This window comes from Mustela lutreola, chromosome 10 (assembly GCF_030435805.1).
Source record: "Mustela lutreola isolate mMusLut2 chromosome 10, mMusLut2.pri, whole genome shotgun sequence".
Taxonomy (NCBI): domain Eukaryota; kingdom Metazoa; phylum Chordata; class Mammalia; order Carnivora; family Mustelidae; genus Mustela; species Mustela lutreola.
Window position 1 is genome coordinate 65002455 of NC_081299.1, and position 12758 is coordinate 65015212.

General features: G+C 36.8%; 1 protein-coding gene across 3 annotated transcripts in view; it reads left to right on the forward strand.

The window, feature by feature from the left end:
* The window catches only part of MIGA1 (mitoguardin 1), a 105721-nt gene that overhangs the window by 60313 nt on the left and 32650 nt on the right, over positions 1 to 12758 (forward strand). For all 3 annotated transcript variants that reach the window (XM_059135450.1, XM_059135451.1, XM_059135452.1), the window contains exon 8: positions 4024 to 4124. In XM_059135450.1, coding sequence (XP_058991433.1) covers positions 4024 to 4124 — 101 coding nt within the window. The remainder of the gene's footprint in view (positions 1 to 4023; positions 4125 to 12758) is intronic.

Here is a 12758-nt window from a genome sequence, read left to right on the forward strand (position 1 = left end):
AAAAAAAATAATAATAAGGGTGCCTGGATGGCTCAGTCGTTAAGCATCTGCCTTCGGCCCAGATGATGATCCCAGAATCCTGGGATCAAGCTGGGCTCCCTGCTCTGTGGGAGGCCTGCTTTTCCCTCTCCCACTCTGCCTGCTTGTGTTTCCTCTCTCTGTGTCAAACAAATAAATAAAATCTTTAAATAAATAAATAAGTAAAACATTGACAACTCCCTAGAAGGTCCCCTTGTACCTGGTCCCAACCAGCAACCCTCCCCCGTATACCTAAGACCACTCTCCTGACGCTCATAGTAATTACCTCCTGGTTTTTCTTACAGTTTGACCAACTAAATGTAGTCTTGATCATTGTAGTTTAATTTTGCTTGTTTTGAATTTTATGTGAATGAAATCATACATATAATTGTTCACTCAACATTTGAGACTGATCCTTATTCTTGCATATAGCAGGAATTCATTCACTTTTATTGTTATATAATATTTAATTGTTTAAATATACCCCAGTTTGTGTATTGTGTGGTGATGGACAATTAATGGTTTTCTTTCTAGTTTGGAGTTGTTATAAGCAGTGTTGTTACTGCCATTCTTTTCCATATATAACTATTTACTTCTGGAACAAGCGCCAAAGGATAGAATTGCTAATCATAGAGAATGCAGTCTTAAACTTTCAGAGACACTGCCAAACTCTCCAAAGTGTTTGTATTAATCGACATTTCTACTAGGGGTATGTAAGTTTCCATTGTTGTATATCCTTAACAAAAATAAGAATTGCCACTTTTTCCAATTTATATTATTCTATGTGTAAAGATAATGTGGTGTTTGCTTTTCTTTTTTTTTTTTGCTAAGAAAAATTTGGTAAGATGTTTCTGAAAATACTAACACGAAGCCATTAATTTTCAGTTTTCCATGCTGTCCCTGTCTTTCAGTATCACAAGCAAGAATTTATACTTTTTAGAATGAGTATTTTGTTTTAATTTTTTAAAATTTATTTATTTGACAGAGAGAGACATAGCAAGAGAGGAAACATAAGCAGAGGGAGTGGGAGAGAGAGAGAGCAGGTTCCCTGCTGATCAGGGAGCCCAATGCAGGGCTCAATCCCAGGACCCCGGGATCATGACCTGAGCTGAAGGCACACTCTTAATGCCTGAGCCACCCAGGTGCCCCTAGAACGAGTATTTTAAATTTTAATTTGATTAATGAAAGCAGGTAGTTTGAGATATTACTCAATATTTTCTTTATACTTTTTGTTTGCTTATCTAAAAAAATTGTATTATTTCTGTTCATAATTTAAGCTGCCATTCCAGGAGTGATAACAATTACTGAAATAAGAGGTATGGTCTCTGGTTTCCGAAATCAGATTTAATGAATAAATCTTTCTACCAGTGTTTTTGAGCCATTTTTTCTTGTTAGGTTTTTTCTTTTCTTTTTTTTTTTTTTTTTTGAGTAAAGTACTAGCTGGTTACTGTTGAGTGAAGTAAAACAGACTTTTAACAGCTCATGGGTAATGTCTGAAAGGTAAAGTGACATAAGATAAATGTCTGTGTTCCACGCTGAAAATAGCAGAAGTCATATGGAACCAAGATTTAACTTAATTGACTCGTAATTTAATCCTGGTTTAAAAGTGGTCTGGCCTAATGAAAATTGTACTGTGATTTCATTTTGCACAATTAATACTAACAATGGAAAAATAAGAAGGTAAATGCCAGTTTCAATTGTGTAAACTGTAAATGCCAGTTTCAATTGTGTAAACGATTTATCTCTCAAAGTTTGTACATTTTTTAAAATCACATGTGTACTGAAAGAACATAATGGGTATTTTTCTGGATAATTGAATGTCCAAAAATACCAATCTTATAGCTATTTATAAGCATAAAACCAATTATGTTGTTTAGTTCTCAAGTTCAATGAAAAATTTAAATTTTTAAAAGAAAGTGTGTTTTTGAAAACAATAATTTAATTTCTGATTTTTTCCATTAATAGTCATTTAGTAGTAGAAGGATTTTAAGCTGTGAAGTTAGTACTTTTAAAAGGATTGATGTAACCTTCATCTGAAAACAGTTATAACTTAAACTTGGGAGATAAGTGGTTAAATTGTGAAATGTAGGCCCCCTAAATGTAAAGTAGGAAAAAAAAAATCTGTATGGTTATTTTCAATACCTAAAAGGAATGAACTTTGTACCAGTTATGGCTCCTTTGCTTTTCTGCTTGGCTTACAGTTTGAAATATAAATTGGTTACAAATCTTGAATTTAAACTAAATAGTTTGCATTAAAAAAAAAAACACTCTACATTTCCTTTATAGAATGACAAATGTCCGTGTTTTGTGGTACTTGAGGGTTTTGAATAAGACTTGGAAAATTTCTGGTAAAGATAATGAACTTTATTTTGGGAAAAATGATGGAATACAAGTTTGGATGAATGAAAGCCAAAGAGATTCCTGGTTCCTTTTTATTTTTATTTTTTTTCTTTCTTTTTTTTTTTTTTTTAAAGATTTTATTTATTTGACAGAGAGAGACCACAAGCAGGCAGAGAGGCAGGCAGAGAGAGAGGAGGAAGCAGGCTCCCTGCTGAGCAGAGAGCCCGATGCGGGCCTCGATCCCAGGACCCTGAGATCATGACCTGAGCCGAAGGCAGCGGCTTAACCCACTGAGCCACCCAGGCGCCCCCTGGTTCCTTTTTAAAGAAGATAAAGTATCTGACAAATTTAGCAGATTGAGGATCACTAAGAAATATTAGTATAAACTATAACTCAATCTGCTAAATTTGTCAGTAGTTTGTTCTTTGCTTTTTCATACTTGTGATAAATTTTAAAAGATATCAGTTGTTTGCTACAATGTAGGCATATATGTAAGCAAGTTCAGTAATTATTTGAAAATTCAATGTTAACAGATTCCTGATGATAGTATGTAAAGGTATTGATACCCCATTCAGAATGCTGCATATGTTAATATGTAGACTGGCTTGGCATGGCCAGATAAAATATTTGCCAAAGTATTTAAACTTTTTCAACTCCTGTAATCACTGGATAGTTATATTTGACCCTTAGGTAGCCAAAGGAAATATCAGGGTCTTAGCTCTAATTGTTTTTTTTATATATATTAAAAAAAAATAAAATGTATATATAAATAAAAATAAACATTATACTTATATTTTTATTTATATATTTGAGAGAGAGAGAAAACAAGGAGAGGGGGAGGGTGAGGGAAACCACCGTGGACTCCCTGCTGAGCATGGAGCCTGACTTGGGTTGCCATCCTAGGACCTGGGATCATGACCTGAGCTGAAACCAGGGGGTCAGCTGCTTAACCAGTGGAACCAGCCAGGTGCCGCTAGAGATAGATACCTTCTTGAATTGTTTTAACTGATCAGTTTATCAGAAATGACTGGCTAAACAACACTTCATGTTAATATTCATTTAATATGAATAAACCTACTTGTTCTCACAGTTTGGCTAAGGTAACTTGCAACTGATTTGCTCTGTTCCAGAATGTTTTTGTATATGCTGATTTTACAATGTATGGCAGATAATCTAACTCTAGTTATAAATTATTACCTGTCCAAAACCTTGTTAAATCTGATACTAAGTTTAATCCCTTTTTAAAGTAAAAGTCTGGGGTGCCTGGGTGGCTCAGTGGGTTAAAGCCTCTGCCTTCGGCTCAGGTCATGGTCTTGGGATCGAGCCCCGCATCTGGCTCTCTGCTCAATGGGGAGCCTCCTTCCCCCTCTCCCTCTGTCAAATAAATAAATAAAATCTTTAAAAAAAAAATAAAATGAACTAAAAATCTGCTTTATATTACTTTCTCCTCTGATTGGCAGTGTTTCAGAATCAGTTGAACAATGAATACACTTCGAGAATCTTATGAGATTATGTCCCATTGGTTTGTACTTACTGTTTTTCTTTTAGGTTGCAGTCTAAAGATAGAAAGAAGAAGGGAGGAAGGAAGGAAGGAGGAAAGACCTACTATAAAATTTCAGTGACAAGGAATATCAATTTCTTAACTTTTCTTTTTTTACTTTTAAGATAAAGATACAGATACCACCATGAAGGGGAATATGGATGAATTTGGCTTGCGAGACTCCTTGAGCGTTGCATCAACTGATTCCTTTGCTTCAGCTGCAGAGGTAGGACAGTGTGTTCCCAGGGAGAATTTCTCATTCTTTTTCACCCAGAGAGTACAGTTTTGCCACTGTGTTGTAATCTAGTAGCCATTTATATAGTATTTACTATGGGGTAGATAACCAGGTTACAATGATGATTGTAACATGAACATGAGTTTGCACAGGAACTAATAGTCTTTTCAGAGAGGTGAACGTGTAAACACATACTTCAGAGGTACACTGTCATATACTGTGGATTATGGGTAAGGCATATAAATATCTTAATAGAAAGTAATATCTTACATCGGGACTCTTAAAAACATGTTTTGAGGGACGCCTGGGTGGCTCAGTGGGTTGGGCCTCTGCCTTCGGCTCAGGTCATGATCCCAGGGTCCTGGATTGAGCCCTGCATTGGGCTCTCTGCTCCGCAGGGAGCCTGCTTCTCCTTCTCCCTCTGCTTGCCTCTCTGCCTACTTGTGATCTCTCTCTGTCAAATAAATAAATAAAATCTTTAAAAAATTTTTTTGATTCCTTAGCTTAGAAATTATACTTCTAGATTTTTTTTTTGAAGATTTTATTTATTTATTTGACAGAGAAATCACAAGTAGGCAGAGAGGCAGGCAGAGAAGGGGGAAGCAGGCTCCCTGATGAGCAGAGAGTCCAATTCAGGGCTTGATCCCCAGGACCCTGGGATCATGACCTAAGCCGAAGGCAGAGGCTTTAACCCACTGAGCGACCCAGGTGCCCCTAGATATATTTTTTTAAAGATTATTTATTAGAGAACACTCAGTGGAGAGGGGAGAGGGAGAGAAAAACAAGCAGACTCCATACTGAGCAAGTGGGACTCTGTCTCATGACCCTCATATCAGAATCTGAGCAGAAACCAAAAAGAGTCAGTCAGTCAACTGATCGTGCCACCAAGGTGCCCCTAGGTATTTCTTTCCAGAAGGTGATTAGACTCAAAGATTTACATATAAAAATAATCACTATGGCATTTTAACAGTAAGGAAAACCTGGAAATAGTCTAATGCCAAATTATGGTGCATACATACTTTGAAATATTATAGTGCTGAAAACATGTTTCCATTTATTTTTTTATTTTTTAAAATATTTATTTATTTATTTGACAGAGAGAGACACAGTGAGAGAGGGAACACAAGCAGGGGGAGTGGGAGAGGGAGAAGAAACAGGCTTCCCACCGAGCTGGGAGCCCAATGCAGGGGTCGATCCCAGGGCTCTGGGATTAAGACCCAAGCCAAAAGCAGCCGCTTAACGAGTGAGCCACCGAGGTGCCCCATCCATTTATTTTTAATGACATGGGAGTATTTGTTAAATGAAAAGAATAGTATATAAAGCTTTATATAGAGAGTGTGGTTGTAATTTTGTGATAAAAAAACAGAAAAGAGGTGCCTGGGTGGCTCAGTGGGTTAAAACCTCTTCCTTTGGCTCAGGTCTCAGGGTCCTGAGATTGAGCCCTACATCAGGCTCTCTGCTTATCAGGGAGCTTGCTTCTCTTTCTCTGCCTGCCTCTCCACCTGCTTGTGATCTCTGTCTGTCAAATAAATAAATAAAATCTTAAAAACAAAACAAAACCATAAAGCCTAGAAAACTATGTATGTAGTATATTGTGTAAGTATTTAGGCAAAGAAAAAAAGTCTAGATATAAATACACCATTGTGTAAACAATGGTGATCAATGAATTAAAAATTTATGGGTTATTTGTTTTCTACTAAGATTTAAATTTTGTATCTAAAGAGAATGTTTACAGCGTGCTTATCTTTTTATAATTTTTTCTACTTAAAATAGCTTTTAAAATCACATATGCCCAATTTTTCTTAGGAAAACGTTATTTTTATGGTAAATTTTGGATATTAATGCTTTTTTCATATAAGTAGTATCACATCAGCAATTCATGCTGTAGTGTAGAAAGCTTTAATATTCCAATACCTTGTATGTACCCTATGCCTTGATTTCTGCTTTTTAAATTTTAATTTTATTACTTTTTAAAGATTAAAAAAAAATTATTAGGGAGTGCAAGAGAGAGTGTGGTGGAGGGCAGAGGGAGAGAGAAAATCACAGGCCAGCTCCATGCTGAGTGTAGAGCCCTGTGTGGGGTTCTATCCCAGGACCCTGAGATCATGACCCAAGCCAAAATCAAGAAGCTGATGATCAACCAGCTGAGCCACCCAGGCACCCACTGCCTTTGTTAAAGCTGTACTGATCATAATCTTTTATCTTCTCAAGATTTTTCTTTATATGTATATGTATATTTTTGTTTTGCTTACAGTAGCATCTTCTGAAATGTTTGCATTTTCCCTTGTATTTTTATATTTTTAAGTTTGCAATAGATAAAATATTTTACAGAAAAGATATTCTCTTCCCTTTTACTATTTGATACAGACAGCTTTATCTTTCTGTTCTTTTTTAACATTTTCCCCAGCTTTATTGAGATATAATTGATATATGTGTATAAATTTAAGGTGTGCGATGTGATAATTTGCTACATATATATAGTGAATAATTACCATAGTAAGATTAATTAATATGTCCATCACCTCACAGGATTATATGTATATGGAGGGGGTGAGAATGTTCATATTTACTCTCTTAGCAACTTTCAAGTATGTAATACAGTATTGTTAACTATAGTTGCCATGCTGTGCAATAGATACCCAGGATTTCTTTGTCCTCTTACTGGAAGCTTGTACCCTTTGACCAACATCTCCCCACTTCCCTCACTCAGCCTCTGTCAACTGCCATTCTACTCTTTGATTCTGTGGATTTAGCTTTTTCAAAAAGATTTCATATGTGAAATCTGTATTTGTCTTTCTCTGACTTACTTCATTTAGCATAATGCCTTTGAGGTCCATCCATATTGTTGCAAATGACAGGATTTCCTTATTTATCATGGGTGAATAATATACACACACACCCATATATTCATACACACATACACACCCATATACACACTACATCTTCTTTATATGTTTATTTGTAATTGGACATTTAGGTTATTTCTATATATTGGCTATTGTGAATAATGCTGCAATGAACATGGCATATCTCACAATAGTGACTTCGTTTCCTTTGGATATATACCCACAAGTGGGATTGCTCAGATTATATGGTAGTTCTGTTTTAACTTTTGAGCAACTTCTGTATTGTTTTCCAAAGTAGCTATACCAGTTTATATTTCCATCAACTGTACACCAGGTTTCCCTATTATCCTTGTCCAGACCAGTATTTTGTTTTTTCTTGTCTTTTTGATGATAACCCATTCTAATCTTTTTGATGATAACCCACAATCTTATTGTGGTTTTGATTTGTATTTCCCTGATTAGTGATGTTGAGCACATTTTCATGTACCTGTTGGCTATTTGTGTCTTGTTTGGAAAAATGTCTACTCAGGTCCTCTGTCCATTTTTTTAATTGGATTTTTCCATTACTCAGTTCTGTGGGTTCCTTATGTATTTTGGATATTAACTCCTTATCAAATAGATAGTTTACAGATATTTTCTCCCATTCGGTAAGTTACCTTTTCATTTTACTGATTGTTTCTTTTGCTCAACAGAAAGTTTTCAGTTTGATGTAGTCCCACTTACTTATTTTTGCTTTTATTGCTTGTGATTTGGTGTTCTATCCAAAATATCATTGTCAAGACCAGTGTCAAAGAGCTTTTCCTTGTTATCTTTTAGCAGATACATGGTTTCAGGTTTTATGTTTAAGTCTTTTTCTTTTTTTTTTTTTAAGTAGGCTCCATGCCCAGTGTGGAGCCCAGTGTGGGGCTTGAAATCACAACCCTGAAATCAAGACCTGACCTGAGATGAAAGGTGGGAGGCTTACCCAGTTGAGCCACCCAAGCATCCCTTACTTTTAAGTCTTTAGTTCATTTTGAGCTAATTTTCTGAGTGGTGTAAGATAGGTGTTCAAGTCATTTTTCTGCATGTGATTATCCAATTATCCCATCACTGTTTATTGAAGACTATTGTTTTCTCATTGAGTATTCTTGGGTCTCTTGTAAAATATTGGTGAGCCTAATATGCAAGGGTTTATTTTTAGGCTCTTGATTCTGTTATGCTGTTTTATGTGCCTCTTTTTTTTTTTTTTTCTAAAGATTTTATTTATTTATTTGACAGAGAGAGATCACAAGTAGGCAGAGAGGCAGGCAGAGAGAGGGAGAGGAGGAAGCAGGCTCCCTGCCGAGCAGAGAGCCCGATGCGGGACTCGATCCCAGGACCCCGAGATCACGACCCGAGCCGAAGGCAGCGGCTTAACCCACTGAGCCACCCAGGCGCCCCTATGTGCCTCTTTTTATGCCAGTACTATACTGTGTAATTACTACAGCTTTGTAGTGTAGTTTGAAACCAGAAAGTGTGATGCCTCCAGTATTGTTCTTTCTCAGGATCACTTTGGCTCCTTGGGATCTTTTGTGGTTCCACACAAATTTTAAGATTGTTTTTTCTATTTCTGTGAAGAATGCCACTGTAATTTTGATAGAGACCACAACAAATCTAAAATGGTTTTATGGATTTTAACGATATTAAATCTTTAGATCCATGAACATGAAGATAATTTAACTTCAAGTGACAAGATACTTTCACTTATTTATTCACTTTAGTTTCTTCATCAAAGTTTTCAGTGTACAGATTTTCACCTCCTTGGTTAAATTTTTTTAAAAGATTGTATTTATTTATTTGACAGAGCACAAGCAGGGGGAGCAACAGAGGGAGAGGGAGAAGCAGGCTCCCCACTGAGCAAGGAGTGAGTGGCTCCCAGGACACTGGGATCATGATTCAAGGTGAAGGCAGATGCTAATTAAGCCACCCAGCGCCCCTCCTTGGTTAAATTTATTCCTAAGTATTTTGTTCTTTTTATTACTTTCTAAATGGGGTTGTTAATTTCTCCCTCTCTTTTTCTAAAATTTATATTAGTTTCAGATATACAATATAGTGATTCAACAATTCTGTACATTTGGACCATTTTGTTTTCATTTTCATTTGTCTCCATATAATTTTTGATTTCGTCTTTGGTGTCTTAGTTGACCCATTCATTGTTTAGTAGTATGTTACTTTACCTCTGTGTATATTTGTGTTACTTCTGCATTTTTTCTTTCTTTCATTTTTTTTCTAGATTTTTTAAAAAAGCTTTTATTTATTTGACAGCAAGAGAGAGATCACAAATAGGAAGAGCAGCGGGCAAAGAGAGAGGGGGAAGCAGCCTCCCTGCTGAGCAGAGAGGCCGATGCGGGTCTCTGTCCCAGGACCCCGAGATCATGACCTGAGCCAAAGGCAGAGGCTTAACCCACTGAGCCACCCAGGTGCCCCTTCCTAGATCTTTTTCTTATTGTTGATTTCTAGTTTCAGAACATTGTGGTTGGAAAAAATGTATGTTATGACTGATTTTTTAAAATTTGTTGAAACAGGCTTATTTTGTGACCTAATAGGTGATCTGTTCTGGAGAATGTTCATGTGTACTTGGAAAGAATATACATTCTTCTGTTTTAGGATGGAACATTCTGAATATATCTGTTAGATCCATCTTTTCCAATGTGTTGTTGAAAGTCACTGTTTCCTTGTTTACTTTTTGGATCATCTATCCATTGATGTAAGTGGAGTGTTAAAGTTTCCTACTATTATTGTATTACTATTGATCACTTCATTTATGTTTGTTATTAGCTGCTTTTTATATCTGGGTGCTCCCATGTTGGGTGCATAAAAATTTACTATTGTTTTATCTTCTTTTTGAGTTGTTCCCTTCATGATTATATAGTGTCTTTCTTTTTTTCTTCTAACAATCTTTGTTTTATTTATTTATTTTTAAAGATTTATTTATTTATTTATTTGACAGAGAGGGATCACAAGTAGACAGAGAGGCAGGCAGAGAGAGAGAGAGAGAGAGAGAGAGAAGCAGGCTCCCCGCTGAGCAGAGAGCCCGATGTGGGACTCGATCCCAGGACCCTGAGATCATGACCTGAGCCGAAGGCAGCGGCTTAACCCACTGAGCCACCCAGGCGCCCTAACAATCTTTGTTTTAAAGTCTATTTCGTTGGGGTGCTTGGGTAGCACAGTCAGTTAAGCATTTGACTCTTGGTTTTGCCTCAGGTCCTGATCTCAGGATCATGAAATTAAAACTCCCTCTTGGCTCCCATGCTCAGCACAGAGTCCATTTGAGATTCTCATTCCCTCTCCCTCTTCCCCTTCTGCTCATGCGTGCTCTCTCTCTCTCTCTCTCTCTCTCTAAAATAAATAAATAATTATTTTAGGGCACCTGGGTGGCTCAGTGGGTTAAAGCCTCTGCCTTAGGCTCAGGTCACAAACCCAGGGTGCTGTGATTGAGACCCGCATTGGGCTCTCTGCTCAGTGGGGAGCCTGCTTCCCCCTCTCTCTGCCTGCCTCTCTGCCTACTTGTGATTTCTCTGTCAAATAAATAAATAAATAAAATCTTAAAAACATATTAAAAAAATAATAAAATAAATAAATAATTCTTTTAAAGTCCATTTCTTCTGGGGTACCTGACTGGCTTAATCAGTAGAGCATATGATTCTTGATTCCAGGGTCATGAGTTCAAACCCCTCTTTGGGCTTAGAACTTACTCTAAAAAAAATAGAGTCAGTTTTGTCCAGTGGAAGTATTGCTTGCCTGGTTTTTTCCCACTGCACTTTGCATGATAAATAGCTCCTACATCCATTCACTTTCAACCTGAATGTATTTTTTGGTCTGAAATGAGTCTCTTATAGGCAGCATATAGATGGGTCTTGCTTTTTTTTATCCATCTTGTCAGCCTGCATAAGTATGTACTTACTGCCATTTTGTTACTTATTTTATGGTTGTTTTGGTAGTACTTCTCTGTTCCTTTCTTCTTTTCCTCTTTTCTCTCATGGATTGCTGCTTTTATGTAGTGATATACTTGGATTCTATTCTCTATTTTTTTGCTTATGTATTTCTGGTTTTTGATTTGTAGTTACTGTTAGTTTTGTAATCACATCTTATGCATATAGTAGTCTATATTAAGTTGATGGTCACTAAAGTTTGAACCCATTCTTCTCTTTCCCCAGCATTTTAGGCATAGGGTTATATCATAGGTTATATCCTTTTATTTTGCGAGTCCCTTGACTGGTTTTTATAGGCATATTTATTTTTACTGTTTATGTGTTCCCTGCTTTTCTTTTCTTTTCTTGTCTTTTTTTTTTTTTTTTTTTTAAGATTTTATTTATTTGACAGATCACAAGTAGGCAGAGAGGCAGGCAGAGAGAGAGAGGAAGAAGCAGGCTCCTTGCTAAGCAGAGAGCCTGATGCAGGGGGGCTCGATCCCAGGACCCTGAGATCATAACCCAAGCCGAAGGCAGAGGCTTTAACCCACTGAGCCACCCAGACGCCCCTACTTTTCTTATTCCTGCATATGGTCTTTCCACTCAAAGAGTCCCCTTTAACATGTCTTGTATGGCTGAGTTATGGTTATGAATTCTTTTAACTTTTGTTTGTCCGGGAACTCTTTATCTCCTATTCTGAATGATAGCCTTACTGGATAGATTATTCTTGGTTCCAGGTTTTTTTCTTTTTTCTTTTTTTTTCCTTCAGCACTTTGAATATATCATGGTACTCCCTCTGGCATGCAGAGTTTCTGGTGAAAAATCAGCTGATAGTCTAATGGGGTTTCCCTTGTATATAACTTTCATTTCCTTTTGCTGCTTTAAAAATTATCTCTTTATCTCTAGTTTTTTTTTTTTTTTTTTTTGTCTTTATCTCTAGTTTTTGCCATTTTAATTATTGTGTATCTTGGTTTGGGCCTCCTTGAGAAGATCTTATTGGGGCTCTCTGTGCCTCCTGGATCTGGATGTTTGTTTCCTTCCCCAGATTCAGGAAGTTTTCAGCTATTATTTCTTCAAACACATTTATGCATTGTCTGCCCCCTTTTTTCTTTCTCTGTCTGGGATCCTTATAATGTAAATGTTACTATGCTTTATGGTGTTGCCAAGTTTCCCTTGTCTATTTTCATTTATTTTTATTATTTTTTCTCTCCTATTCAGCTTGATGGCTTTCCATTATTCTGTCTTCCAGGTCATTAATTTGTTCTTCTGCTTCCTCTAGTCTAGTATTTATTCCATTTGCTATATTTTTAGTATCAGTTACTTAGTTCTTCATCTCTGATTTTTGGTTTTGTTTTGTTTTCTCTTTGTTGAGGGTCTCAGTGAGGTCCTCCATTCTTTTTCAAGTCCAGTGAGTATCTTTATGGCCATTATTTTAAATTCTCTTTCAGGCATATTACTTACCTCCATTTTGTTTAGCTCACTTGCTGTGATTTTGTCTTGTTCTTTCATTTGGAATATATTCCTCTGTGTCCTCATTTTGTCTAATTCTCTGCATATATTTTTATATCTAAGTCAGCTTTCTCTTTTGCCCTTAAAAATAGTAAGCTTGGGGCATCTGGGTGGCTCAGTGGGTTAAAGCCTCTGCGTTCGGCTCAGGTCATGATCCCAGGGTCCTGGGATCGAGCCCCGCATCGGGCTCTTTGCTCAGCAGGGAGCCTGCTTCCTCCCCTCTCTCTCTGCCTGCCTCTCTGCCTACTTGTAATCTCTGTCTGTCAAATAAAATAAATAAAATCTTAAAAAAAAATAGGAAGCTTATGAAAAAGAGGTCCAATGTCCTACAGTACAGTGTC